General features: G+C 40.0%; 1 protein-coding gene across 1 annotated transcript in view; it reads right to left on the bottom strand.

Moving 5' to 3' along the window:
- The window catches only part of LOC129708130 (myosin-4-like), a 28,332-nt gene extending 2,202 nt beyond the window's left edge, over positions 1-26,130 (bottom strand). Inside the window, exons 1-37 of the mRNA XM_055653707.1 lie at positions 26,109-26,130; positions 25,209-25,253; positions 21,607-21,822; positions 21,365-21,508; positions 21,123-21,279; positions 20,774-20,801; positions 20,561-20,675; positions 19,577-19,669; positions 18,879-18,942; positions 18,468-18,566; positions 18,269-18,372; positions 18,041-18,179; positions 17,017-17,135; positions 16,740-16,889; positions 15,946-16,116; positions 14,159-14,462; positions 13,977-14,047; positions 13,052-13,139; positions 12,145-12,262; positions 11,890-12,013; positions 10,218-10,354; positions 9,853-10,108; positions 8,689-8,931; positions 8,294-8,470; positions 8,065-8,210; positions 7,896-7,986; positions 7,397-7,786; positions 5,994-6,120; positions 5,784-5,902; positions 5,235-5,431; positions 3,854-4,037; positions 3,590-3,755; positions 2,452-2,576; positions 2,033-2,341; positions 928-1,131; positions 692-817; positions 441-611 (exon numbers count right to left, since the gene is read on the bottom strand). Coding sequence (XP_055509682.1) covers positions 441-611; positions 692-817; positions 928-1,131; positions 2,033-2,341; positions 2,452-2,576; positions 3,590-3,755; positions 3,854-4,037; positions 5,235-5,431; positions 5,784-5,902; positions 5,994-6,120; positions 7,397-7,786; positions 7,896-7,986; positions 8,065-8,210; positions 8,294-8,470; positions 8,689-8,931; positions 9,853-10,108; positions 10,218-10,354; positions 11,890-12,013; positions 12,145-12,262; positions 13,052-13,139; positions 13,977-14,047; positions 14,159-14,462; positions 15,946-16,116; positions 16,740-16,889; positions 17,017-17,135; positions 18,041-18,179; positions 18,269-18,372; positions 18,468-18,566; positions 18,879-18,942; positions 19,577-19,669; positions 20,561-20,675; positions 20,774-20,801; positions 21,123-21,279; positions 21,365-21,508; positions 21,607-21,810 — 5,460 coding nt within the window. The 5' untranslated portion in view covers positions 21,811-21,822; positions 25,209-25,253; positions 26,109-26,130. The remainder of the gene's footprint in view (positions 1-440; positions 612-691; positions 818-927; positions 1,132-2,032; positions 2,342-2,451; positions 2,577-3,589; positions 3,756-3,853; positions 4,038-5,234; positions 5,432-5,783; positions 5,903-5,993; positions 6,121-7,396; positions 7,787-7,895; positions 7,987-8,064; positions 8,211-8,293; positions 8,471-8,688; positions 8,932-9,852; positions 10,109-10,217; positions 10,355-11,889; positions 12,014-12,144; positions 12,263-13,051; positions 13,140-13,976; positions 14,048-14,158; positions 14,463-15,945; positions 16,117-16,739; positions 16,890-17,016; positions 17,136-18,040; positions 18,180-18,268; positions 18,373-18,467; positions 18,567-18,878; positions 18,943-19,576; positions 19,670-20,560; positions 20,676-20,773; positions 20,802-21,122; positions 21,280-21,364; positions 21,509-21,606; positions 21,823-25,208; positions 25,254-26,108) is intronic.
- Between the last annotated feature and the right edge of the window lie 420 nt (positions 26,131-26,550).

The raw sequence follows: 26,550 nt of genomic DNA, 5'->3' as shown, positions 1-26,550 counted from the left end.
CCATGCATTTGCCCACTCACCCAGCCTACCCAAGTCACCTTGCAGCCTCCTAGCATCCTCCTCACAGCTAACACTGCCCCCCAGCTTCGTGTCATCCGCAAACTTGGAAATGTTGCATTCAATTCCCTCGTCCAAATCATTAATGTATATCGGAAATAGCTGGGGTCCCAGAACTGAGCCTTGTGGTGTCCCATGAAACCTTCAGCCATTATAGATTGAAGCATTCTGAAACAAATACAAAACATCCTACCTGGATGACCCGAAACTAAAGCACATAACTAGCCAATTACCCAACTGCAGCCAATCACAAAAGTGACCATTGTGACGGAAATAGTAACAAACACCCATACTGCCCTGAAAATTCAAAAATGTGACATTCTCAATATCACAACCTTAACATTATTCAATCGAGTAATTTATGCTTGAGTATTCTTACATACCCTGGCCTCCAGTTTCTGGATCTGTTTCTTTCCTCCTTTCAAGGCCAGCTGTTCTGCTTCATCCAGGCGATGCTGCAGGTCCTTCACTGTTTGATCAAGGTTCTTCTTCATTCTCTCAAGATGGGCACTTGTATCCTGCTCCTTCTTCAACTCCTCTGCCATCATTGCAGCCTTATGGTAATTACATATGATATATTCAGTCATATAATCAGCCTAAATTATCAGAGAGCAACTGTGAATATAAAACTTACATCAGTAATTGCTTTTTTGGCCTTCTCATCAGCATTTCTAGCTTCCTGAATGGCATCTTCAACTTCAGACTGAAGCTGGGATATGTCTGTTTCAAGCTTCTTTTTGGTGTGGATAAGATTGGTATTCTATTAAAAATGAAACAGAAGCCCTCGATGACATTGGAGCAGAATCAATTGTTCACAGGAAATAGCATTTTTAAACAATGGTGCTCATAATCTGTCCTGCATCAAAGTACCTGAGAATGAAGAAGTTGCACACGTTGATTGGCATCAGTCAGCTCTTGTTCAGCCAGCTTGCGAACTCTTTCTGTTTGTTCCAGAGCTCCTCTCAATTCCTCTATTTCAGCTAGCTGAAGATTGTTTCTGCGTTCGGCCAAACTCAACTGCTCCTTAAGGTCTTCATTGCTTCTTAAAGCATCATCTATATGTATCTGTGCCTCCTTAATAAAGATATAAATAAAAGGAAATAAATTGTTGCAATTACTATAAGTACACTTTGTAAAAGCATTTATTCTGAAAACTGAAACGGCAGACTTTGCTGTTCGGGTGAGTGGGCAATATTTGCCACGGGATTCAGAAAAAGAATAACCTTATTTTTGCCTCGGCCTTTATGTCAACTTATTGGTAAGTAAATATATAATCCAAACTACCAAAGCCCTGTGCAGGACAAGGCCTTGTGCTATCATGTAGATATGTGACAATAATCCAAACCCATGATTCTGCTTAACTAATCTTTGACAAATGGCAAAGCTTTTATGGCTGTCAAATGTGTAAAGTACTGTGAATGCTTCTGAATGCCCTTGACATTAGTAGTTAACAATAATGCAATAATTATCAAATAAATATAATTTAACTTCTACAAGTCACTTAAAACACTTTTAAACAATTAAAAATTGTGAACAATTAAAACTATTTCAAATGGCATATATATTACCCTAGGCCGTAAGATCTTAATTCATTCAAATGAATGGGCTCAGTGTTTTTGTGCCAATTTTAGCTCGCTCTAGCAGGTGAAGTCATCATAACTAGTGGGGATTCAGCAAGTCTGCACTACGTTGCTGGATTCTGGGAGGAGTCTAACAGCAGAATGAAGCTGAGAAATCGTCTGATCAGCTCAGCCAGCAAGTTCAAGATTTCTATGTTCATATGCAAATCTCAAACCTGGTGCTTCTCATGGAAGGAGAGGTAACCTCTTGTAGTCGGGCGTAGAATTGTATGCAATTTTTCAGTAAATTCTAGATGACCATTTTTCACCTGGGGGTTGCTAATTTAATTTCAATATTCATTTCAGGGATATGAAGTGATATGACAAAGCAGAACTGTACATTAAATTACCCATACCTTAAATTGAGCCTGTATATTCCTGAGATGCTTCGTGGCTTCTGTAGCCTGGCGGTTTGCATGATTCAACTGAATCTCCATTTCATTCATATCACCCTCCATTTTCTTTTTGATTCTCAGAGCATCATTTCTGCTTCTGACTTCTGCCTCCAGTGATGCCTGCAGTGCTTCCACAACTCTCTGACTGTTCCTCTTAATTTGATCAATTTCCTCATCTTTCTCTGCAATCTTTCGATCAATTTCAGATTTTATTTGATTTAATTCAAGTTGTATACGAAGGAACTTGCTTTCTTCATGTTCAAGAGTTGCCTGTACAGAAAGAAAATGTTCACATGAGTATCTGCATGTTTTACTCACATTCAAAATTGTTGGAAATGATGGAATCCTGTCAATGATAATATTGACCATCACTAACATACCTCTGCTTCTTCCAAGGCACTCTGGATTTCAGCCTTTTCTGTCTCTGCCAATTTCTTAGCCTTTTCAATCTCATGCAAGGCTTTGCCACTTTCTCCAAGTTGTTCAGTCAAATCAGAGATCTCCTCTGAAGAAAATAATATTTTCAGTGAAGTTAGTTCCTCCTTAACAACAATTCTTATAAGGTGCGTTAACGCAGTGAAATAAAATTTGATACCAAGCAACTGAAGATGGTTCAAAAAGTTATGTTTTAAATCAAATCGTATTGATGGAGCCTTGAGGCAGTATGTTTTAGAGCCCTTGCGTCATTGGGCTATACAGTGCAGAAACAGGCCATTCTGCCTACCTCATCAATGCTAACTATGAAGCCCATCTAAGCTAGGCCCCTTTGCCCACATTTGACCCATATATTCCTCTAAAACTGTCCTATCCATGTGCCCAGGTACACAAAAAAAAAAGCTGGAGAAACTCAGCGGGTGCAGCAGCATCTATGGAGCGAAGGAAATAGGCAACATTTCGGGCCGAAACCCTTCTTCAGACTATCCATGTGCCCATCCAGTTGTCTTTTAAACATTGTTATTGTACCTTTCTCAACCACTTTCACTGGCTCATTCCATATATATACTAGCCTCTGTGCAAGAAGGTTGCCCCTCAGGTTGCTAATAAATCTTTCCCTTCTCAACTTAAGTTCATGCCATCTGGTTCTTGATCTACCCGACCCTGGGAAAAAGACTATGTATTCATCGTATCTATGCTAGTCGTGATTTTATTCACCTCCATAAGATCACCTCACCATCTCCTAGTCCTAACCCCAATCTCTACCAATAATTGGCCATCAAGACCTAGCAATATCCTCAAATTGTATTTTTCTGAACTCTTTTTTGTATTTTAATGCCACTTTTCCTATAGCAGGCAACCTCACCAACAACTACGTCTTCAGTGAGACCATATGCCTTTTCACTGTACCTCAGTACATGTGATAATAAACTAAACTCAAATGCCCTGTAATTCATAACAAATGAATTGCAGGGCATAGGGCCTCACTGGATGCATGACTGTAGATGTTTTAACAAAATAAAATCAACATTGAAAAAGAGACCATAACAGACAAAACTAAAGGATGGTTGCAAAATAACATACGTTGAAGATTCTTGTTCTCCCTTTTCAATGTTTCAAGATGGTCCAATGATTCCTCATAAGCATTCTTCATTTTGAAGAGTTCAGTACTCAAAGAACGAGATTCCTTCTGGGATGCCTCTAATTCAGACTGACATTCCTCATATTTTTGCTTCCAGTCCGCCAGTATCTGACAGCACACAAGTGTAAACAATTTTCAATTTATTTTGGATGAAATTGACTCTTATTTAAAATCTTACCTATTCAATGCAAAGATCTGATTTATACCTTGTCAAAATTCCTCTGCTTTTTATCAAGAGCAGCTGCAGCAGCATTAGCTCGCTCCACATCGATCATTAGATCTTCAACTTCATTGTGAAGCCTCTGTTTGGTCTTTTCTAATGAAGCACATTTTGAGTTCACTGCCTCAATGTGATCCTCCGCCTCTTGGAGTCGCTGGGCAAGTTTTTTCCTGGAAAAGATCAATGTGCAAAGTTGCAATACGGCGTGATTGTGCAGAAAATTGTACTTAAACAATGAAAGGATAAAGCACTTTCATTCAAATGGAATGAATCCTGACTATGCTTGCTTAGAGTGATGCAAAAAATTAAATTGTCCTTATTACCATAAAATGGGGCATAGAGAAAGTGTAACAAGATATACAAGAAGGATTGTAGCATTGAGACGTACAGTAACTATCATGAATTGTTTAATGTGCTGTAAGTCTTTTCTCAAAAACAGAAGATTGTATAATTGAAGTAATAAATGTACTGTGGATGATGAGCAGCGCATGACTTATCTTGTGAGATCTTCAAGAACTAAAAGTAATTGATGAAATGTAAGGAATTGTCCATTTGAGATGGTAATGATGTGAATTTTTTTCCTTCAAAGGGATCACTAAATTTTCTTTTTTTTTTCTCAGGGGACAGTGACATTTAAATATGTTAAAGTAAAGGTAGATAGATTTAATGCAAGCAAGGGCTGAAAGGTTATCTGAGGAGGTAGGAATATGGAATTAAGATACCATCACATTAAATGTACTCAGTGAATGGCAGAACAAGACTGAAGGGCTTCTGCTCTGAATGTTTATGTTCATAAGTTTGTTAACTGGTGAAGAGTTTTGATAACTCAACATTAAAAAAAAATCACTTATGGTGAATGTCAAAGCAAAAGAAAACACTGGAGTAACTCAGCGGGTCAGGCATTAGGTCTGGAGGGAATCACACCACTAGGTCGGGATCCTTCTTCAGACTTTGAAGGCAGGTCCCGACGTGAAATGATACCGGCTGGCCTGCTGAGTTACACCAGAACTTTGTATTTTACTCATTATTCCAGCATCTATTGTTCCTCATGCCTCGCTATAACATCTTTATTAGTCTTAATCATCAATCAAAGTGGAAATTCCAATTTTTTAGTCAGCGAATGTTTAGATGGATAACAAGGAATAGTTGCAGCATATTGAATAGATATGTTTATGGGAAATATGATAAATATATGAGGCAGAAGCTAATAGATATGTTGATAGGATTAGATACTTTAAGGTAATATGGATCTAATGTAGGATATATAAACATTGGCAAAGCCCAAATTGCCCATTTGGCTAAATCACTCATTTCTGAGTTTTTAAGTTGTAAAACAAACAGCAGAGAATGTGGTCATTAAAACACACTTGGCCTCTTCCAGTTCCTCTGTGCGCTGGATTGCATCAGTTTCATATTTTGTTCTCCACTGAGCCACTTCACTGTTGGCCTTGGACATTCCACGCTGGAGCTCAGCCTTTGCCTCCATCTCCTCTTCATATTGTTCACGGAGCAGGTCACAGTCATGGCGCGATGACTGAAGTGCATGGGCCAGGGCATTCTTAGCCTTTACGTAAGTAACAGATATGGTAAAAGGTCAATTGATAATATTAAAATGTTATTTTATTTCCAATAACATAGATATCAAGCATTCAAGAGCCATTACATCGTGTGGAATAACCTGCCATGCATCAATTTACTGCATTATATTCAGTGTAATAAATTATAAGCATTAATGCAAAGAGTAAGTTAGACAATGTAAATGTTAGATATTATATTTAATCAAGATGTTATTAATCAGCTGATGGCACTAGCATGCCACTAGCATGTGCAAAACTTAAAAGATACACTTGATACCTTGTCAAACTGTTTCTCATTTCAGCTCCTGAGCGTAAGAGCCAAATTGCCAGAAGAATTACCTTAAGTTCTTCTTCCAATTGTCTCCTTAGCTCTTCATTCTGCTGAGTGAATGCTTGCTTTCCCCTTGTCATTTGAGAAACCAGGGACTCTCTCTCTTCCATTTGTCGTGCATATTCACCTGGAAATAAATTCACCTGGAGTTAATGCCAAGTTCAATGTAAAAATATGTGGTGAGATCAAATGTTGTTAGAATTCTTTCCAGGTCCTACCATTTTCAGTCTGCAGTCGTGCTTTCTGGGATGATAAATCATTAATTAACCGTCCATTCTCATCATTCTTTGCTTTAGTTTCACTAAGTTGGTCCTCTAGGGCTCGACACAGCTTTTCAAAATTTGCCTTGAAGGAAATAATAGTGGTACGTTATTATATATATACTATGTATACTATACTATATCTATATATATATAATGAAACCTCTGATCTTGACCACTTCCTGTTGCACTGCATATTGATTTTAGGAAAAACGCTCCCACTTACGGTTGTGATTTTTGGCCATCTTACTCAGAGTCCCCCTCCGCTGCGCAGGGAAAGAGAATTTTTCTCATCAATGAAAAATAAAAGACTTATTAATGTTTAAAAAATGTTGAGATTCTCTCTACTGTTAATCACGTCATGAAGGCCACACCCCTTCTGGTGGGAGGGGGGAGGCACTGGTGAGCTGTGAACAATACTGAATACATGTCTACTAAACTGTGAGTGGTTTTACTGACCTGTCAGTGCTCTTAATGTGGTTTGAAAATGTAGTTTAAAAATGCAAAAGGTTTGGTTTGAAAATACAACAGGTTTGGTTTGAAAATGCAAAAGGTTTGAAAATGCAACAGGCTTGGTTTGAAAATGCAAATGGTGGTTTGGTTTGAAAATGCAAATGGTTTGCTTTGAAAATGCAAAAGGTGGTTTGCTTTGAAAATGCAAAGGCAAGTGTGGTTTGCTTTGAAAATGCAAAGGCAAATGATTTAAAGTCAAATCTTGACCACTTCCTGTTTGCGCTGTATATTGATTTTAGAAAAATCGCTACCACTTATGGTTCTGATTTTTGGCCATCTTACTCAGAGTCCCCTCCAGCTGTCAGAGCCAGAGGATTTTTCCTATCGATGAACAATAAAATACTTTTTTAATGTTTAAAAAATGTTGAGATGCTCTCTCCTGTCAATCACGCCATGAAGGCCACGCCCCATCCAGTGGGAGGAGGAGGAACTATAAAACCTGGAAGTGTGGACATGCCACAGTCGCTGCAAGATGGGGGAGGGAGAGGTCACAACTCTCAGTCTGAGCTGTGAATAAACTGAACACTGAACACATGTCAGGCCTGAGTGACTGAGCTGCCACGCTCAGTGACTGAGCTGCCAGCCCAAGAATCCATTCGGACCACAATTTCCATACTAGGCCTCTAGAAATGGCCCACAAAAAACCCAGTTTAGCGCTCCAGAGAGCCCCCCCACCCCCAGTGGCCAGCAATATTGGAATTATTGAAGGTGGAATATTGCATTGGCGACCAGCCCTCCCATGTGAACATGGGACCCAACGGGTCCCACTTACTCTAGTATATATATATAAAATTAAAGAACGTCATTATTTCTTAATGTGACCAACAATAAAGGACTTTTAAACTAACCTTAGATTTCGAGACAGATTCCATGTTGCTGGCGAGGTCATCAACTTCCATCTTCAGTTCACTCTTTTCCTTCTCAAGCTTCTGCTTCACCCGCTGCAGGTTATCGATTTGTTCCCCAAGTTCTGCAACGCTGTCAGCCTGCTTCTTGCGAAGAGCAGCAGCTGTGGCTTCGTGCTGGAGGGTGCATTCTTCCAGGTCACGGCGCAGTTTCTGAAATTCTGCCTCTCGTTTTTTGTTCATTTCAATCTGAGCTGAAGTTGCCCCACCAGCTTCTTCCAGTCGCTCACTGATCTCTTCAAGTTCCCGAGAAAGATCGGCTCTCTGTTTCTCAGTCTTAGCACGTGCGGCACGTTCAGCTTCAATTTCTTCCTCAAGCTCCTCAATACGAGCCTAATATGCAAATTTACACATTTACCAACTGTAGGGTGAAATTTACTCAAATTGGAAGTGTGAAAATTACTCAAAATCCTATAAACTATGTTTTTATATTAGGACTTGCCTGGAGTTCTTTAATTTTCTTTTGAAGCTGAATGCTTAGAACCTGCTCATCCTCAAGCTTGCTTAGAAGTTGACTAATTTCAAACTCTTTCCTGCAGTGCAAATAGATTAAATTAATGCCTTCAGAAAAAATAATACAAACAATTCAAACCAATAGCACCAATTCTCACTTTTTCAGCTTCTCTTCAGTTTGCTGCTTGTCATTTTCTAAATCCATTATTGTTTCTTGGGATAGTTTCAGATCACCTTCAAGTTTTCGCTTGGACCTTTCATGATCCATCCGTAGTTTTTTTTCTTGCTCCAGGGAACCTTCAAGCTGATTAAAAGCAAATGTATATTCAACGAAAACTCTGGAATAAGGACATGAAAGAATGATATTTTGTTGCAAAAGATGCTTACATCATCAACTTGCTGTTCCAACTTTGACTTAGCTTTGGTCAAAGTGTTGACTTTGTCTTCCTCTGCCTGCAGATCATCAAGTGTCTGTTGGTGGGCCTCCTGAAGTGCTTTCTTTTCCTTTGTTAACTTAATAATATTTTCATCAAGGCTTGCCATTTCCTCTGTAAGGTTCTTGACCTGTTTTTGCCAATGTGTATATCAATTACATCTCCATCTACTGCAGTAGCATTGCCCATATAAGTGAACTATTTTATCATGTAAGAGGAAAATAAATCTGCCATAATGCTTTTTTACCACCCTGTAAAAGGTCAATATTATCCGGTTCTAAAACCATTGCATGATTGGCATACTCCTGGCATCTCCAAATAATAATTTTTAAATGATGTATTTTATACCTTATTTTCAGTGGCATGTTTTTCCTTTTCAACTTTGGCTAAGGTGAGCTCCAAGTCATCAATATCTTTCTTCAGTTCTGAGCACTCATCCTCCAGTTTCCTTTTCTTAGCTGTCAGCTCAGCATTCATCTCCTCTTCATCCTCCAGCCTTTCATTTGATTCTTTGAGTTTCGCCTCCAGCTGAATTTTGTTTTTAATCAGCCCCTCACACCTTTCTTCAGCATCTGCCAGAGTTTCACTTTCCTAGCAGTCAAAATGTACAAATTTACCATGTTTTAAACACAAACAGAAATATAAAGAAACTCTATGAGCTGTAAATGTCATTGTACTGTATAAAGACTAGATCAAAACAGGGTTGCTAAAGATCTTAAACAAATACAACATTTCAAATAAGCTTAATTATGGCAATAAGTTAATGTATTTTCCAACTTCTATTATTATAGACCAGTGATGTTAAGTTGGTCTTCTGAGCTCTAAGACCCATTCTGTTGAGATAGCTAAAATGAAATTACCTTATTTCTAAATTCTATGAGAAAAGTTGGCATAATCTTTTCTCAGCACAGAATTCTCTTGGTTTGACAGAAATTTGAAATATCTCCCAAGGGTTTAAATATGAGTGACTGGAGTAAAAAGTGGAAATTTATTTTCAAAGGGCAGCACGGTGGCGCAATGGTAGAGTTAGTGCCTTACAATGCCAGAGACCTGGGTTCGATCCCGACTACAGGTGCTATCTGTACAGCGTTTGTACGTTCTCCCCATGGCCGGGTCTGGTTTCCACTTACTCTCCAAAAACATACAGGTTTGTAGGCTAATTGGCTTCAGTAAAAATTGTAAATTGTCCCTTATTTGTAGCATAGTGATAGTGTCTCGGCATGGACTCGGTGGGCTGGAGCCTGTTTCCAATTCTGTATCTCTAAAGTCTAAAGTAAATTCAAAACTATTATCAAAGGCAATCAGTGTGTGCAAAATAAAGAGGATGATTTATTTGTGTGACAGCAAGGCAAACATTTGTTCTTCTCAGTAAGTACAAAATTACAATGATAAATGGCGCGTATTAAATGAAATATAAGAACAGTTAAAATATTATATTTAGCCAATCATTTTATCAAATATATTGTTGATGAATGTAAAAATATATGTGATATTTTATCCAGGAGAACATACCGCCTGTACTTGAAGAGCCAGGTCATTCTTTTCCTGTACCAGAGATACCATTTTTTCCTCCAGTTCTTTCCTCCGTGCTTCTGATTTGGCGAGTAACTCCTTAGTTTTCTCAAATTCCTCTTTCATGTTCTGCATTTCCTTTTCAGATTCCGCACTCTTTAGAAGAGGTTTGATTTTGAAGAAGAGTTTCATCCATGGCCAGTGTTTGACATTCATGAATGCTCGAATGTTGTATTGCAAGGTAAATATCGCTTCCCTAGAAGAAACAGATACAATCTCAATTGCACCACCAATGGCAAGGTTTACTTTTCTTTAATTAGCATTCCTTAAAACAAAACGTCACATCATTTGTACATTCATTTTACCTTCTCTCCATCATCCGCTTGAATTCAATCCTCATGAGTACTCCACGGCTGACGGCTTGTATGCGAGTTACAAGTATTGCCAATCTTTCATCTCTCATCTCTTCAAGAGTACCCAGAAGACCAGCTTTGAAAAATACCTGTAATGGAAATATACCTGCATGGTAATAACAAGAAGCTGTAGATGCTGGTTTATTCCAAAGATAGACAGAAAATGCTGGTGTAACTCAGCAGGCCAGGCACCATCTCCGGAGAAAATGAGGAAGGGTCCTGACCCGAAACGTTACCAATCCATTTTCTCCAGAATGGTGTTTGAACCGCTGAGTTACTCCAGCATTTTGTGTCTTTCTACGGAAGAAGTAACTTCTTCCGTAGAAAGAATGCATTTCGTTGTCTCTGTACTGTACATTGACAATGACAATTAAATTGAATCTGAATCTGAATCTGAACTTCAGGTTGTAAGCAGATCTCATTTTTCTCATTATAAGTTAACTGGAATACATATTTCTTAATTGTTTTAATTCACTTTATGGATGTCAATTTCAGGCCAGTACATTGCTCATCTCTAACTGAGAAGTGCTGATTCACCATTTCCCTATATCTTTGCAGTCTGTGTGGTGAAGCTAAAGAGCTTTAGCATTCAGACATCATGATGATAATGAGGAATGTATGGGAATATATTTCCAATATTTGTAAAATGTGTGACTTGGTGTGAGTTACATCTTCTCTCCTTATCCTTCCTCGTGATAAGAGTTGGCGCTGACAATGAAGCCTCAGTGAGTTACTGAAGTATATTCTGTTAATGGTACACACGACAGCCACAATAAAATTGTGGTTGAACCTATTGTTTAGGATGATACATATTGTGCCAACAAAGTAGGAAGGTATGGGTCATTGCAGAGAATATTGATGTTGTTTGGAGCTGCATTCTGGTATGTGAAGAGCATTCATCCACACTAGGAACCTATGCCTTAAAGGTGTTAGAAAGTCTTTGGAGAATTTGGAAGCGAATTATGTGCCTGCAAGATACCCAGTCTCTGATCTACTTTTGTAACCGTGGTTTATTTGTGGCTGATCAATTTATATTTCCATTTCATGGTGACCGACAGAATCCTCATGATGTGTCGAATCCTTGATTGAAATTAGAGTCCGGCTACACAGCTTGAGCCACATGTATTTGCTGCAAATACATTCAGATTTGGGTGGAGTCGGGTTGTTACAGGCCATTATTTTTTGGACAGGAGGCCTATGACTAGTGGTGTGCCTCAGGAATTGATGCTGGGTCCATTGCTCTTTGTGGTTTACACCAAAGATTTCTATGACGAGGCATGATTATTAAGTTTGCAGATGACACTATTGTAGATAACGACAACGGTTATAAAAAAATGACTGCAGGATCTTAATCAGTTGAGCAAGTGGACTGAGTTATGGTTGATAGCTTCTAATACAGATAAATGCTTGACGTTGCATTTTGGGAAGTCAGACCAGGCCAGGACTTTCACGGTGAATTGCAGGGCTCTGGCGAGTGTAGTCCAGCAGAGGGATCTCGGAGAGTGTACATAGTTCCTTGAAAGTGGAGCCACAGGTAGATAAGGTGACCAAAAAGTATTTTGGCACAGTGGCCTTCATCATTTCCCATTTCCTAGAGGGAAGGTCATTATAAAAATCATCTTACCTTGGTATGACCAAACTTATATTGTGTACGATCAATATCGATGGAATTCAGGAGTTTTTCTGATGCCTTCTTACTGTCAATGAACTGTCCTTCAGGAATTGCACTTGCATTCAGTATCCTATATCTGTTCAATTTAGTATTTGAATGTTTTACAAAAAGAGAAACTTTAAGCCACTTTTCTTTTGTATAGTTTTTATTAAATCAAAATTTGCAATATTTTGTAGTTTTGTATTTCATTTAAATAAAAATCCTCACCTTTGCTTAAAGTCACCATAGAGAATTCTACTTGGAAATCCTTTTCTGCAAATTCTAATTCCTTCCAGCACCCCATTACATCTAAGTTGGTGCATAACTAGGTGATTATCCATGGCACCTAAGATATGCAAACATTTGGAAGAATAGATTTGTAAGATTATTGGATTTTCCATATTTTAGCCACACATTTATCCTAACAAAATTTAATTGATTTTATATTCATGAGTGTGCATAAAAAAAGATTTTGGAAAGATAAAGAGACCACATCTGGAGCATTGTGTGCAGTTTTGTTCTCCTAATTTGAGGAAGGACATCCTTGCTATTGGGGGAGTGCAGCGTAGGTTCACGAGGTTAATCCCTGGGATGGCAGGACTGTTATATGAGGAAAGATTGGAAAGACTGGGCTTGTATGCACTGTAATTTAGGAGGATGAGAGGGAATCTTAAAGAAACATATAAAGTTATGTAATATAATACAAAAAACATATAAAAGGACTGGACAAGCTAGATGCAGGAAAAATGTCCCCAAAGTTGGGGAAGTCCAGAACCAGGGTCTACAGTCTAAGAATAAAGGGGAGGCCATTTAAAATTGAGAAAAAACTTTTCACCCAGAGAGTTATGAATTTGTGGAATTGTCTGCCACGGAAGGCAGTAGTGGCCAATTCACAGGATGAATTTAAAAGAGAGTTAGATAGATCTCTTGGGGCTGGCGGAATCAAGGGGTATGGGGAGAAGGCAGACACGGGTTACTGTGCATGATCATCCATGATCACGATGAGTAAGGGTGCTGGCTCGAAGGGCCGAATGGCCTCCTCCTGCACCTATTTTCTATGTTTCTATAAGAGAAATGCCATGTTTTAATACGAGACATGCTTTCTTGTATTATTAAAATGGTCAATTTCAGTTACCTGGTGTCTTTGTCTCATTGGGAATTAAACATCTCACAAAATGTGGGTGAGTGGACCTTAAGTTAGTCATTAACTTGTTCAGATTTTCCTGTAGATGACAATATAATTTCAATATTTTCCCAGCATTTTTACAGTTGTATACAGTATTATGTAGTATTGTTATAAATGAATGGCTATTCATTAGACTAAAGAAGGTCCATCTGTCTCCTCAGATTCTGGTGAACTTCTACCGCTGCCCCATCGAGAGCATCCTTAGCAACTGTATCACAGTATGGTATGGCAACTACTCTGTCTCTGACCAGAAAGAACTGCAGAGGGTGGTGAAACCTGCCTAACGCATCACCGGTTCCTCACTCCCCTCCATTGAGTCTGTCCAAAGCAAGCGATGTCTGCGGAGGGCGCTCAGCATCGCCAAGGACTGCTCTCACCCCAGCCACAGTCTGTTTACCCTCCTCCCATCCGGGAGGCGCTACAGGTCTCTCCGTTGCCAGACCAGCAGGTCCAGGAACAGCTTCTTCCCTGCGGCTGTTACATTACTTAACTCTGCACCTTGGTGATTGCCAGTCACCCCCCACCCCGGACACACCTTCCCCCAGAAAAATTGCACTACTACTACTGTATGTATGTATATATATTTATTGCTCATTATTCTATGTTCGCTCTTCTGGGGAGATGCTAATTGCATTTTGTTGTCTCTGTACTGTACACTGCACAATGACAATAAAGATTGAATCTGAATCTGAATCTATTCTGATCTGTGTTTCATTTGTATTATTATATATAATACAAAACTGAGGAATGTTCAAATTGTTTCTTAGAGTAAATTTTAATTTCCATTTCTTTGGTTAACATAGCAAAAACCCTTTAATTTGTGTATTATTTTATCCATAATGATAACACAGTCTTGATATGTAAGTAAACTTACCCTAAAAAGTGCAGATACAGTTTGGAAAGACGAACCCTTCTTTTTCCCTCCTTTCTTGCCACTATTTTCAGCTGCAAAGGGCATTTTCAAAAATATGTAATTGAAAAATGATGGACAATAATAACAATTTGTCAAGAAATTCTTCAAATTAATCAAGTGGTTGTGAGCTAATCAGATCATACCTTCTTTAGTATGAGAACTGTAAAGTGTTTGCAAGAGTTTCAGTGCAGCCTTTTGGTACAGTGTAATAACTGTTTCATTGAGTGGATCTTTGTTCTTTTCCAACCATCCATTAACATTATAATCTACTGTGCCAGCATAATGAATCAAAGCAAAGTGAGCTTCAGCCTTCCCTTTGCCAGGCTTGGGTTTCTGGAAATTGCTTGTCTTTCCAATATGCTGATCGTACAGTTTATTCTTAAAAGTAATGTCTGTGGCCTTGGGGAACATACACTCCTCTTCCAGGATTGAAAAGATCCCCATGGGCTGTTAATTGAAAATGATATGCATTGAATTAAACATTTATTAAACTACAAACATGTGAGACAGTTACAAGCAAGATGGCCCAGATGATATTACTTTATGCACACTCAACCATATTTGCTCTTCTGGAATTGATCTCATAAGAAGATTGGCCGAGATTAACCAGGAGATCCCAGGATCAAGCAACAGAACCTAAACAGCTGGTGGACCTTGACCAACATAATGGAATGAGGTGGGTGAGTCAGTACATGCCTTACCGACAACCTCCTTAGTAACCTTTGGCAGTGGACAAAAGTCCCTTTTCCTGATGTGAAAACATGCAAGGTTTTCAAAGGACAAATATAATTAAGAGTTACCAAAAATAACATAAATTATAACTTTTTGAATAACTTGCACTCACTTCTTCTCCTTATTCAGAATTGAGGATGACTTGCTTCTACTCTGGTTATGTGCAGTTCTGAGATAGCTGACGAGGCTAATGTGGGAAACACTGTCTCTGCCACAAATGGGACAAGAGGTAGATGACTGGACATGTGGATGGTTACTGAGTCAGATTGTGCCCTCCACCCACCACTCACGTAGGGGTTCTGTCACTCTCAGTGCATGGCCTCATGGTGCACAATATCATCCCAAATGCACCATCTCCACTTTGAGACATTGTGGGCCGACAGTTCCCTGGAGTCAATTGGGAGCATTGCAATTCTTCAGTGAAGTTATGAGCACATTCTTGTATAGGTTTCTCTGTCTACATGGTAACCTCTTCCCAGGACAGAGCACAGAATAAAATGTATCTTTCAGGTGTCTGTATCTTTCATAGGAGATGGTGGAATCGGATACACTTACAATGTGGAAGAGGCATTGGACACACTTAAATAGGCAAGGCATCGAAGGATACAGTCCCAATGCAGGCAAATGTAATTAACGTAGATGGGTAACAGGCTAGAATCAATGTGGTGCACTGTTTCTGTGTTGTAGTTCCTTATAAACTATAGAAAATATAGTTCACCACGAGTAATAATGGGCCTGTCCCACTTAGGCGACTCTATAGGCGACTGCCAGGGACTAATTTTAATGGAATTCACCTACAACACCAGGCGACAGCCTACAACAACACTTACGACAAGCTGTGCTAGCATATGACAATATACAACAGCAAAAATTGTCGCCACTGTCGCCATGTTGAAAATGTTGTGGCAGTCGCCTGTAGTCGCTCAAAAAATCGCCTAAATGGGACAGGCCCTTAATGGGCAGTGCTGGGAGAAAGTGTTAACGTAGATGTCATAGAGCGTCGGCAAAGCTCAGTGGAAATGGCTGACTGAGTTGGGACAGCAAGTTTGGGATTGCTGAGATTGGAACAAACTTAAAATTACCAGCGATTGTGCTGCGAAATATTGGCAGTTCCACGCAGACCTCCCAGAAAAACCTGAGCCATATTGTGTAATTATTAGCATTACATCTCAAGTACAAAGCACTTTGACTTTCTTACCTTCTCAATGAGTTCAATGCAAGCAGCCAGATCCATACCAAAGTCAATGAATTCCCATTCAATTCCTTCCTTCTTGTACTCCTCTTGTTCCAGAACAAACATGTGGTGGTTGAAGAACTGCTGCAGTTTCTCATTTGTGAAGTTGATACATAACTGCTCCAAGCTGTTGAACTGAACATAGAAGGGAACATATTTTTTATTGAATAACTATTATGTTAACTACATTTATTTAAAACCAAATACAATCTCCAACCACCTGTTATATATTACAGATAAGACCTGCCTTTTTTTTCCAAATGCACTCCTATTGTAGAAATTACCCATATAAAGGGGCTGTCCCACTGCATCCACTTGAATGAACAATTCAATTTGGCACTTAATATTCCATCGAATTTTAACATCTCCAATGATATTACTCTACACTTAAGTGTCAAACTACATTATTGCTCAACTCCATGGACTAATACTACAATCGTCTTCTTCAGAAGCAAAGGTGTTGCCACTTAAACTTGGCTAGCACCATTTATTCACCAAATAGCTAGGCTAACCATTAGTGGAGATACTGAAATGATCCAGGTGACACAAGAATCTATTTACAGTTTAGCATGCGCATGTTAGAAGATGTTATTATAAATGCAGATATAATAATTCATAATGAAAAGTATTTTATATATAACAAAATGGATGCTTTACAGTAAACTTAAAATAATGTATGTCTTAGCTCCAATTCACAAAAGATAACAGTTAAATAGATATAGAATGTTAGATATTCTGATAACTGTTCTATCCCTTACATTAAAAATTTCAAAGCCAGCGATATCCAGCACACCAATAAAATATTGCCTGGGTTGTCTTGTATCCAGCTGCTGATTGATACGCAACACCATCCACAAGAACATTTTCTCATAGACTGATTTTGCAAGGGCACCAACAGAATTGTTCACCTGTTAAGGTAAAACATATGTTAGATGGAGAATACATGTCAACAGTTTTATTTAAATCTTAACCATTTCAAAAGAATCTCACTTTAGAATCAGGTGAATTCTCATTTTAGAATTAGTGAATAAATACCTGCTGCACGGTTTGGCCCTTTGTCACATATTCATTGCCAACTTTTACTCGTGGATAACACAGAGCTTTCAGCAGCTCAGCAGAGTTGAGACCCATCAGGTAAGCAGTCTTGTCAGCCACTAAATAGAAAAAAATGTTTAAATCATAGAATACTAAAGCACAGAACTGTGTAGAATACTAAAGCACAGAACAGAATATGTGTTTCATGGGCAAGGTACAGGTGCACTGGAAAGCAGATAAGATGGTACAACAAAATTAAAATATTAAAGCTGCAGGAAGACACTCAACATGTTAGGCATACATTGAGCAGAAAGAAGCATTTAATGTTAAAACTCAATGTTAATTCTATTTGTCTATTCACAAATACTGCCTGACATCTGAGTATTTCTAGTATTTTTTTTTGTCTGAAGTTCATACTGTGGTTGTACTGATGACTTAATAATGACAAAGATATTGACTAAATAATTGCAACTCAATCTGACACCAAAAGTGTCAACCGAAAAAGTTAGGAAGATATTATGTGAAACTTGTCTGTGTGGTTAACATTGTGAAAAACAAAAACTATTGATGGCAAACATTATTGGATTGGCAGCAAAGTGCAAAATGGAAATGTGAATCTGTGGAGATCTCTGCCACAGAGGGCAGTGGAGGCCAATTCACTGGATGTTTTCAAGAGAGATAGACCAAATCTTTTACCTAGGCCGATACTGGCAAATAAATACTACTTGTAAATATGAAGAAATCTACATCAAGACTAAAATTTGTGGAATAAATATTGCTCACATATGGACTCATTTTAAAATAAAAATGAAAACGTTAGAAGCACTCAGCAGATCAGGCCATATCTTTGGAAAGAAAAATAGAGCTAATGTTTCAGGTCCAATCCTTCCCTTTGATGGACAAGAAATAGTAAATCAGTTTTTCTTTCTGTGGATGCTGTTTTACATGTTGAGTATTTCCTAGTATTTTCCATCACAGGGTTCTTGTGTTATTTCCATTACAATTAATTTTATTTAAATATTACCTTCTGTGCCATCAGGCTCAGCTTGTTCCTCTCGTTGCTTCTGCTTGAACTTTAGATTCCCATAGTGCATTACTGCACCAGTGAGTTTATAAATGCCGACTTTCTCATCAGCTGTAAAGCCCAAAATGTCGATGGCTTCCTGGAGACCAAAGGGAGCTATTAATAACTTGTTAACAAAGCTAGCAAGTGGTGGAGAATTTAATTCACAATTATAGTGATCAAACTTACATCAGTAGCCATCAGTTCCTCACCATCATCAATACTGGCCACAGAAATCTCACCTTGGCTAACAAAATGAAAGTCGTAGGGATTGTTGGTAATGAGTAACATTTCTGAAATCAAATAACAGATATAGATTGCATTATTTCAAATGCTAACGTATTTTAAAACATATAAATTAAAAAATGTTCACGCTGTGATTTATTACCAATAAGTTCAGGCTTTTTGTTGCATGTAATCTGATAGAAAATGTGGTAACTTCTTTCTGATTTCAGCTGGAATGTCACCCTGGACTTCTCCAAGAGATCTGTAATATGTACATATAAGGTTAAAGAGAATATTGTACAAACTATGAACTGCGGATCTTGGTTTACCAAGGAAAGACAAAAAATACTGGAGTAACTCAGCAGGTCAAGGAGAATCCCTGGAGAACATGGAGAGGTGATGTTTTGGGTCAGGACGCTTCTTCAGTCTGAAAAAGGGTCCCGACCCTAAATGTAACCTATCCATGTTCTCCAGGGATCCTGCCTGACCCATTGAGCTACTCCAGCATTCTTAGCGAGAATACTGCTCTCTCTACTAAACGAATTTCAAATGTTTTGAACCAGTGAATACTTACATGTTTCAATATCAGCGGAGGACAGTTTCCCTGTAGTTCCAAAGTGAATCCGAATGAATTTACCCTTAAAATCAGAATGTTAGAATATGAATCAGCTACAGTTCAAGAATCAAGTGTTTAATTGCCATTTGTGCCAACAAAGGAATAATGGATTCTCACTCGCTTTACAGGCCCGTAAAAACAATACGCACCGATATATATTTTTTTAATTCAGTAAATTATTAATTGTAATACTAAGTAGTTATAATAGTGCAAAAAACAAAGTCTCTAGTGCAACCAAAGACATGGTCCATAGCAGTTTGTGGTTGTTGAGGTTAATGATCTCCAATGTTCAAGATGGTTGCTGGGAAGAAGCTATTCTTGAACCTGGTAGTTATGGGTTTTCAGGCTCCTGTACCTTCTTTCCAAGGGGAGAACTGAAATGAGAGCATGGCGTAGTGGTGTGATATCTTTGATGACATTGATTGCCTTTTGAGGCAGCGCCTCCTGTAGCTCCCTTGGATGATGGGGAGGTCAGTACCTGTGATGGACCAGGCAGAGTCCACCACTCTCTATATAGTCTCCTTCATTCATGGGTGTTCAAATTCCTGAACGGTGTCTCAGCAATCGAGTGGTTTGGTTGTTTGGTTACTTTCATAGTTTATTAGACACCATGTGAATAATTTTAATATTATATATTTGCATTGCCACACACTTACAAAGCGAGACGAGTTGTCATTTCTCACAGTCTTGGCATTACCAAAAGCTTCCAGTAGAGGGTTTGCCTGGATAATTTGATCCTCCAGAGTTCCCTACAAATACAATCGGCAGGTGTTAATAATGAGACTGATAAACAATATATCAACAATACCCCCACTGGTATGAAATACCAAAACCACATTTGACTTTCATCCGATCAAAAGTGATTATGGTGAAGATAGAAGAGGATGCAGATGCTGTAATTTGGAGCAACTGGAGGAACTCAACAGGCCATCTGTGGGATGGGGGGTGCAATGAACGGCGTTTTGGGTCAAAATCCTGCATCGAAATCCGTTTAGTTGCTCCAGCAGATTGTCTCTTACTCCTAATTACCGGGTATTTAGGTCACGTGGGGAGGAATTTGAACCTTCAAGGCTGAGAGGTGCAGATATCCAAATTCCCCTTTTGAGGTTTAGGTTGGTGGGAAGACTTAAAATAAAACAAAATCTGATACAATTGCAGGTACCACCTTAACATTTAAAAAAAATGCATAATTCGGTTCGATTGATGGATAATACGAAATTATACATGGTGCCAATGTCAACACTGTAAAGCGCCAACAGCAACATAGAAAATAGGTGCAGGAGTAGGCCATTCGGCCCTTCGAGCCTGCACCGCCATTCATTATGATCATGGCTGATCATCCAGAATGATCAGAATGAACGGGGTACCCCGTTCCTGCTTTCCCCCCAAATCCCTACGAGCTAAATCTAACTCGCTCTTGAAAACATCCAGTGAATTGGCCTCCACTGCCTTCTGTGGCAGAGAATTCCACAGATTCACAACTCTCTGGGTGAAAACGTTTTTCCTCGTCTCAGTCCTCAATGGCCCTACCCCTTATTCTTAAAGGTAACATCGTTGGGTACAAGGACAGATTTCCGATCTGAGGTTTCTGTGCAATTCTATGAGGGATGTTTTAAGCATTTATCCAGCGCAGACCGCACCTTGAGCGAACTGGCGTTGTGTTCCTTCTTCTTCGTCTCACCAGCGGCTGCAATTGATGCAAAGTACTGGATGACCCGTTTGGTGTTCACCGTCTTCCCGGCACCGGATTCTCCGCTGAAGGCAGTAAGGGGCATGGAGCGTTATATAGTTTAACAATTATTTGCAACTATTAAATATATATATATATATATGTGACAAACAAAAAACCTTACGTGATGAGAATGGACTGGTTTTCACGGTCTGTGAAAAGAAAACCTGAATGTTAGCGATCATGTAACATATAACTGGGATTTTAATTCAAGCTTAGCGAAATTGAGCTATTGACATGTGTAGGAAGAATCGTCAGATGTTAATTTATACCGAAGATAGACACAGAATGCTGGAGTAACTCAGCGGGACAGGCAGCTTCTCTGAAGAGAAGGGTCTCGACACGAAAAGTTACCGATTCCTTCTCTCCAGAGACGCTGCCTGTCCCGCTGAGTTACTCCAGCATTCTGTGTCGATCTTTGATCTATTGCCAATTATTTTTTTCACAAATTCTTAGCAGAGTTGGCGTGTTACCGGTTGCCATGAACTGATAAGCGCTGTCGGAGATGGAGAAGATGTGGGGTGGAGTTTCCTGACGCTTCTTTCCCCTGTATCCAGCCACGACTTCCGTGTTGTACACGGGCAACCACTTGTAGGGGTTCACGGTGACACAGAACAACCCAGAGTAGGTCTAAAGGCAAAGAAGAAAAAGGTTGCAGAATTATGCAAAACGTGTGGCATTCCCTTTAACATTTTACTTTTCCAGTTTGACTCACATAGATCATCCAGGCTGCATAACGCTCTTTGAGGTTAAACAGCACCGCCGGCTCACTCAGATGAGTCATCATAGCCATGTCCTCGATTTTATCGAATTTTGGAGGATTCATTGGGAAGACTTGGTCCTCTTTAAGAGTCACAGTCTGCAAGATAACCAACATAGCGTTCAGTGTTTTGAACAAGAATTCCGACCCCCAACCCCACCAAATCCGAACAAGAATGAACTGCTGTAACCACGTGCCTGTTTCTCTTGTGTTTCAACAACCACTTTGCCGGGTTCTTTGCTCTTAATGGTGCCTTTAGTGAACTCGTGCTTCACGTCGACGCAGAAACACGCCGTTTTAGCATCGAAGGGTCGATTTTGGGCTTCAATTCTTTCTTTTTCCGGTTTTCGCAGGAATATTGCGGCCTCGCCGAAAATAGCCATTTCCGCGTCCGAACTCATGGTTACAACTTACTGTGGAAACCAAAGAGCGTGATTGTCAATGTTTGCAATGTTCCCTCAACGGCTTTACTTGGTGCATTACGCTTTCCCGGTATCAATGAAATATAAAAAATGTTGCCAAAAAAAAATCAAAATTGCTGGAAGAACTCCGCGGGTCAGGTGGTATCAGTGGAAGGAAATGAACAGACGACGTTTCGGGGCTGGAAGATGTTGTCTGCCCCCCCCCCCCCCCCCCCCCCCCCCCCCCCCCCCCCCCCCGTTGTTTTGCTTTGCTCAAGATTCCAGCTCTTACAGTGTCTTGTGTCTATAACAAATTTTTCACGTTTGTCCTTCTTTCGTTGTTCATAAGTTCTTAATTTATAGGAACAGAAATAGGCCATTTGGACCATCAACTGTACTCTACCATTCCATCATGACTGGTCTATCTTTCCCTCCTAACCCCATTCTCCTGCCTTCTCCACATAATACCTGACACCGTACCTATCAATCTCCGCCTCTAATATATCCATTGACGGCCTCCATAGCCATCTGTGGCCACAGATTCACCACCCTCTGACTAAAGAGATTCCTCATCATCACCTTTCTATTTAATTCTGAGGCTAGGCGAGACTCTCTCACTAGTGGAAACATCCTCTCCGCATCCTCTCTATCCAGGCCTTTCGCTATTTGCTAATTATCAAGGAGGTCCCCTCATCCTTCCAAACTCCAGCGAGTGGAGGCCCAGTGTTCTCGGTGCGAGGGGAAATAATGTAAAGTAGTGTTTGATCTAACCACCTGATGTCATCCTGCAAACTAACACAGATCTGGTGGATTGACTCAGCGGGTCAGGCGGCATCCCTGGAGAACATGGATAGATAACATTTCGGGGCAGATTAAAGAAGTCTAAAGAAGCATTCGGACACGATGGTGGGTCCCGAACCTGTGCTGCCTCAACTTGTGGTGTTTCCAGTATATATATATATATATATTCCAGACTTCCGCTATCTATAGTTTTATTTAAGATTTTCAACCCGTGGTTAACACTACATTTTTGAGGTATCCCGGAACACAGTAAAGCCTCTGGAGTTGAATTACTAGGGGTAACATCTTAATTTAGTAGAACAGTAGTCATGAATCAGGCTTGGGTTTGAGATATTCTAAACCGACATGTTCTAAACCAGGCGAAACGTTTCACCTTCGATTATAATTTCATGGCGTTTTTGAAATGATTACATTATTTGTGCCTACATTCTCATTACCAGTTTGAGAAAACGTGATTCAGTGTGTATGCTCCAAATTTTAGTCTAGGCTATCAGTTGAGGCAATGTGCTGCCCGAAGATACGGCATATCTAACTCTCTCTTGAAAACATCAAGAGATCCCTTCAGATTCCTATTAAATATTTCCCCTTTCATCTTAAACCTATGTCCTCTGGTCCTCGATTCACATACTGTGGGCAAGATACCCTGTGCATCTACCCGATCTATTCTTCTCATGATTTTATGCACCTCCATAAAGTCACCCCTCATCCTCCTGCTCTCCATGGAATAGAGCCCCAGCTTACTCAACCTCTCCCAATAGCTCAGACCTTCTAGTCCTGGCTACATCCTCGTGAATCTTCTCTGTACTCTTTCCAGCTTTTCAACATCTTTCCTATAACATGGTGCCCAAAACTAGACACAATATTCTAAATGCGGTCTCACCAACGTCATACAACTACAACATGACCTCCCAATTTCTATACTCGTCTCTCAATCCCCCCCCCCCCCCCCCCCCCCCCCCCCGACCAGTTCGACTGTCCCCCTGATTATATTTTTTGTGCCTTGTTGTCACTTCTCTAGCCTACAATCATCTATTCCACATTTTCCATGATTGCCGTCTCCTTTGATCTCTCGTTTTCACACCCAAACCTTCCATATCTCTGTGTCTCCCTCTCCCCTGACTCACAACCTAAAGAAGGCTCTCGACCCGAAACGTCGCCCATTCTTTCTATCTAGAGATGCTGCCAGTCCCGCTGATTTTGTGTCTATCTTCAGGGCAAAACAATAGGTCGATTTAATGAAATCTGCTCTTGGAACGATTCTAAAAATCGTCTTAGTGTGATTAAAGACTCGCGATCCCAATCAAATAGCTGATAACAAATGATCAAAAAAACAATCGAGACCCTTCCTCGCCTAACCATTTCCCTCCGTGGATGCTACCTGACCCGCGGAGTTTCTCCAGCAGATTGGTTGTTTTACTTAAGATTCCAGCATCTGCAGTCTTTGTTTCACCGGTCGTTAACAATTGTCCGAGAAAGTACCGCACCACCGCAAGACACCCCCAAATAATGTTTCACAAAAGCGTTGCGACGCCCGCGAGATTAGATGGCTACATGTCCTGCCTTCACCCGGCATCAAGACTCATGCTGCACAGTCGAGTTATGTGAAGACATCAGGTCAGTGCTACAATTACACGGTTTGTTACTTGAGTAATGGTCCACAACAACTGATGCCTGCAAGAATGTTTCTCCAACCTAACAAAGGTCATTTAGCAGCATCAGCATTTTCAGCTGTTCTATAAAAATGTGCATATTTATAGGAAAACCATTCAATTTTTTGGATACTTTTAAGTGATCAGTTGGACTCCACATAAACAAATAATTTGAGCAATTCTAACAAAACCTTTTATAGCGAAACGTTTCAGAAAATACTATTTGTGTAAAAGTGGCAGTTTATAGTAATTGTCTGTTACGTGGAATGTTATCAATCACTGCTTTGCAACGGGTTTATAAAGTTTACATGTTAAAACATAATTAGACTTGAACATCTCATGCAAAAACTGTGTAATAGCACAAGGAACAACCTACTATTGCGCATAGGTATCTTACAGCCCAACGGTATGAACGTTAAATTCTCCAGCATTACACAGCCCCCTTCCCTTTCCTCTCCTCATCCTAGTGCGCTCCCATTTCACCCATTATCCACCCCCTCTTTCTCCCATCCCCACTCCCCCGTCCACGCCCACCCATATCCTCCCCTCCTTTGCTCTACTTATCTGACACTCTTTTGCCTTCCCTTCACCTCTAGCCTTTGTCACTTGCTCCACCCATCTGGCAATCAACCCTCTCACCTGTATGTACCTATCATCACGAGCCAGGCTTTGTCCCATCCCCAAGATAGATACAAATACTGGAGTAATTCAGCGGGACAGGCAGCATCTCTGGGGAGAAGGAATCGGTGACGTTTCGGGTCGAGACTCTTCTTCAGTCGCGCACCCCCCCCCCCCCGATCCCCCTTACAATCAGTCTAAAACAGCGTCTCGACCTGAAACATTGCTTATTCATTCCCCCCACAGCTGCTGTCCGACCCGCTGAGTTACTCCAGCACTTTGTGTTGTGTTCAATATTCTAGCATCTGCGGTCCATTGTGTAGTATTTACCTTGTTTCGTTCAAGTAACTGGAAGCAGTGAAAAGTTGCCAGAAGCTGTAATCAAACATGATGCGGGTAAGTTTCATTAACCATTTACGTGAATTATAGCCAAGGAAATTCATTCATTTCGTGCTTTAATTGATGCCGCTAAATCGCTCATCAGAATGTAACATGAATATAGTAACAATAAAGTAAGGCAGCACTAATCAGGGTCACAAGGCAGGCTGCGGGGGAGCGAATATTGTAGTTAGTTGTCTGATACATGTTATTTACCTTGTCTTTCAAGTTGCAATTGTCGACGCGGAGTAAGTAATCTAAATCTTTAGAGATCTGATGTGATCCCTAATTAGTGCTCTTCCACCACAGAAGTCACCCCCATCCTCCATAATCTTTCACCACAGTAATTGTGTATTGCCTGATGTATGACTAACATCCACAGAGCTAACCACCTCCGCCCACGTTTTATAAGATGGGTCCACAATGCGAGTCATTTGGTCCACTGCCCCAATGATGTTACTCAGTGCTACCGCTAAGGGCACTAGCTATGCGGTTAGGTGGCATGTAAAGCGACCCACCCCAAGAGAGAATGAATGGGTCTGGTGAAATATTTTGTAAAGCCCCTTGGCATTTTTAGGGTGGGGATCGCCTGCTCAAACACAAAAAAAAACACGAAGAAGGATCCGGACCCGAAATGTCGGCTGTCCAGTCCCTCCCCAGATGTTGCTTGACTTGCTGAGTTCCTCCAGTACTTTGTGTTTTGTTCAAGATGCCAGCACCTGCAGTCTCATTTGTCTCCACAAATAAAGAGTATTTCGCAATAAGGTAGTTTTTTGGTGACAGTAACTATTCTTATGTGTATATTACATCCATTCAATTACAAATACAGTGAGAGGACCCGTCAGAACCTACCTTGCCGCCCGCTCACTGGAGGATGCACAGCACACCCACAACACTTGCTTTTAAAACAAGAATGTTGTCTGTTGAACAGCTGTCTTCTCCATATATGGAAATACAATTGGACCGGTTTACAGACCCGAACAGGTTGTCACCGATCATTTTCACAGGGATGGGTTATAATTAGTTGAAATGTATGTAACTAATGACATAGCCATAGAATTCACTGCCATAAAAGAAAAGGCCAATGCACGGGGCATTTCTTCCCACAATCACATAAACAGGGAATGATGCCGGCGCTAACTTACCTAATTGGTGAGACGAATCATTCTGAATTCACTTGCCATTGGTAATCATTTCAAACTAATCTTAGTTCAAGAGTCAATAGTGTTTTATTGTCATATGTCCCAGATAGAACAATGAAATTCTTACTTTCAGCAGCACAACCGAAAATGTA

The sequence above is a fragment of the Leucoraja erinacea genome, chromosome 23, assembly GCF_028641065.1.
Source record: "Leucoraja erinacea ecotype New England chromosome 23, Leri_hhj_1, whole genome shotgun sequence".
Classification (NCBI taxonomy): domain Eukaryota; kingdom Metazoa; phylum Chordata; class Chondrichthyes; order Rajiformes; family Rajidae; genus Leucoraja; species Leucoraja erinaceus.
Note: the sequence above shows the minus strand (reverse complement) of the source record. Positions and strands in the feature narration are given on the sequence as shown.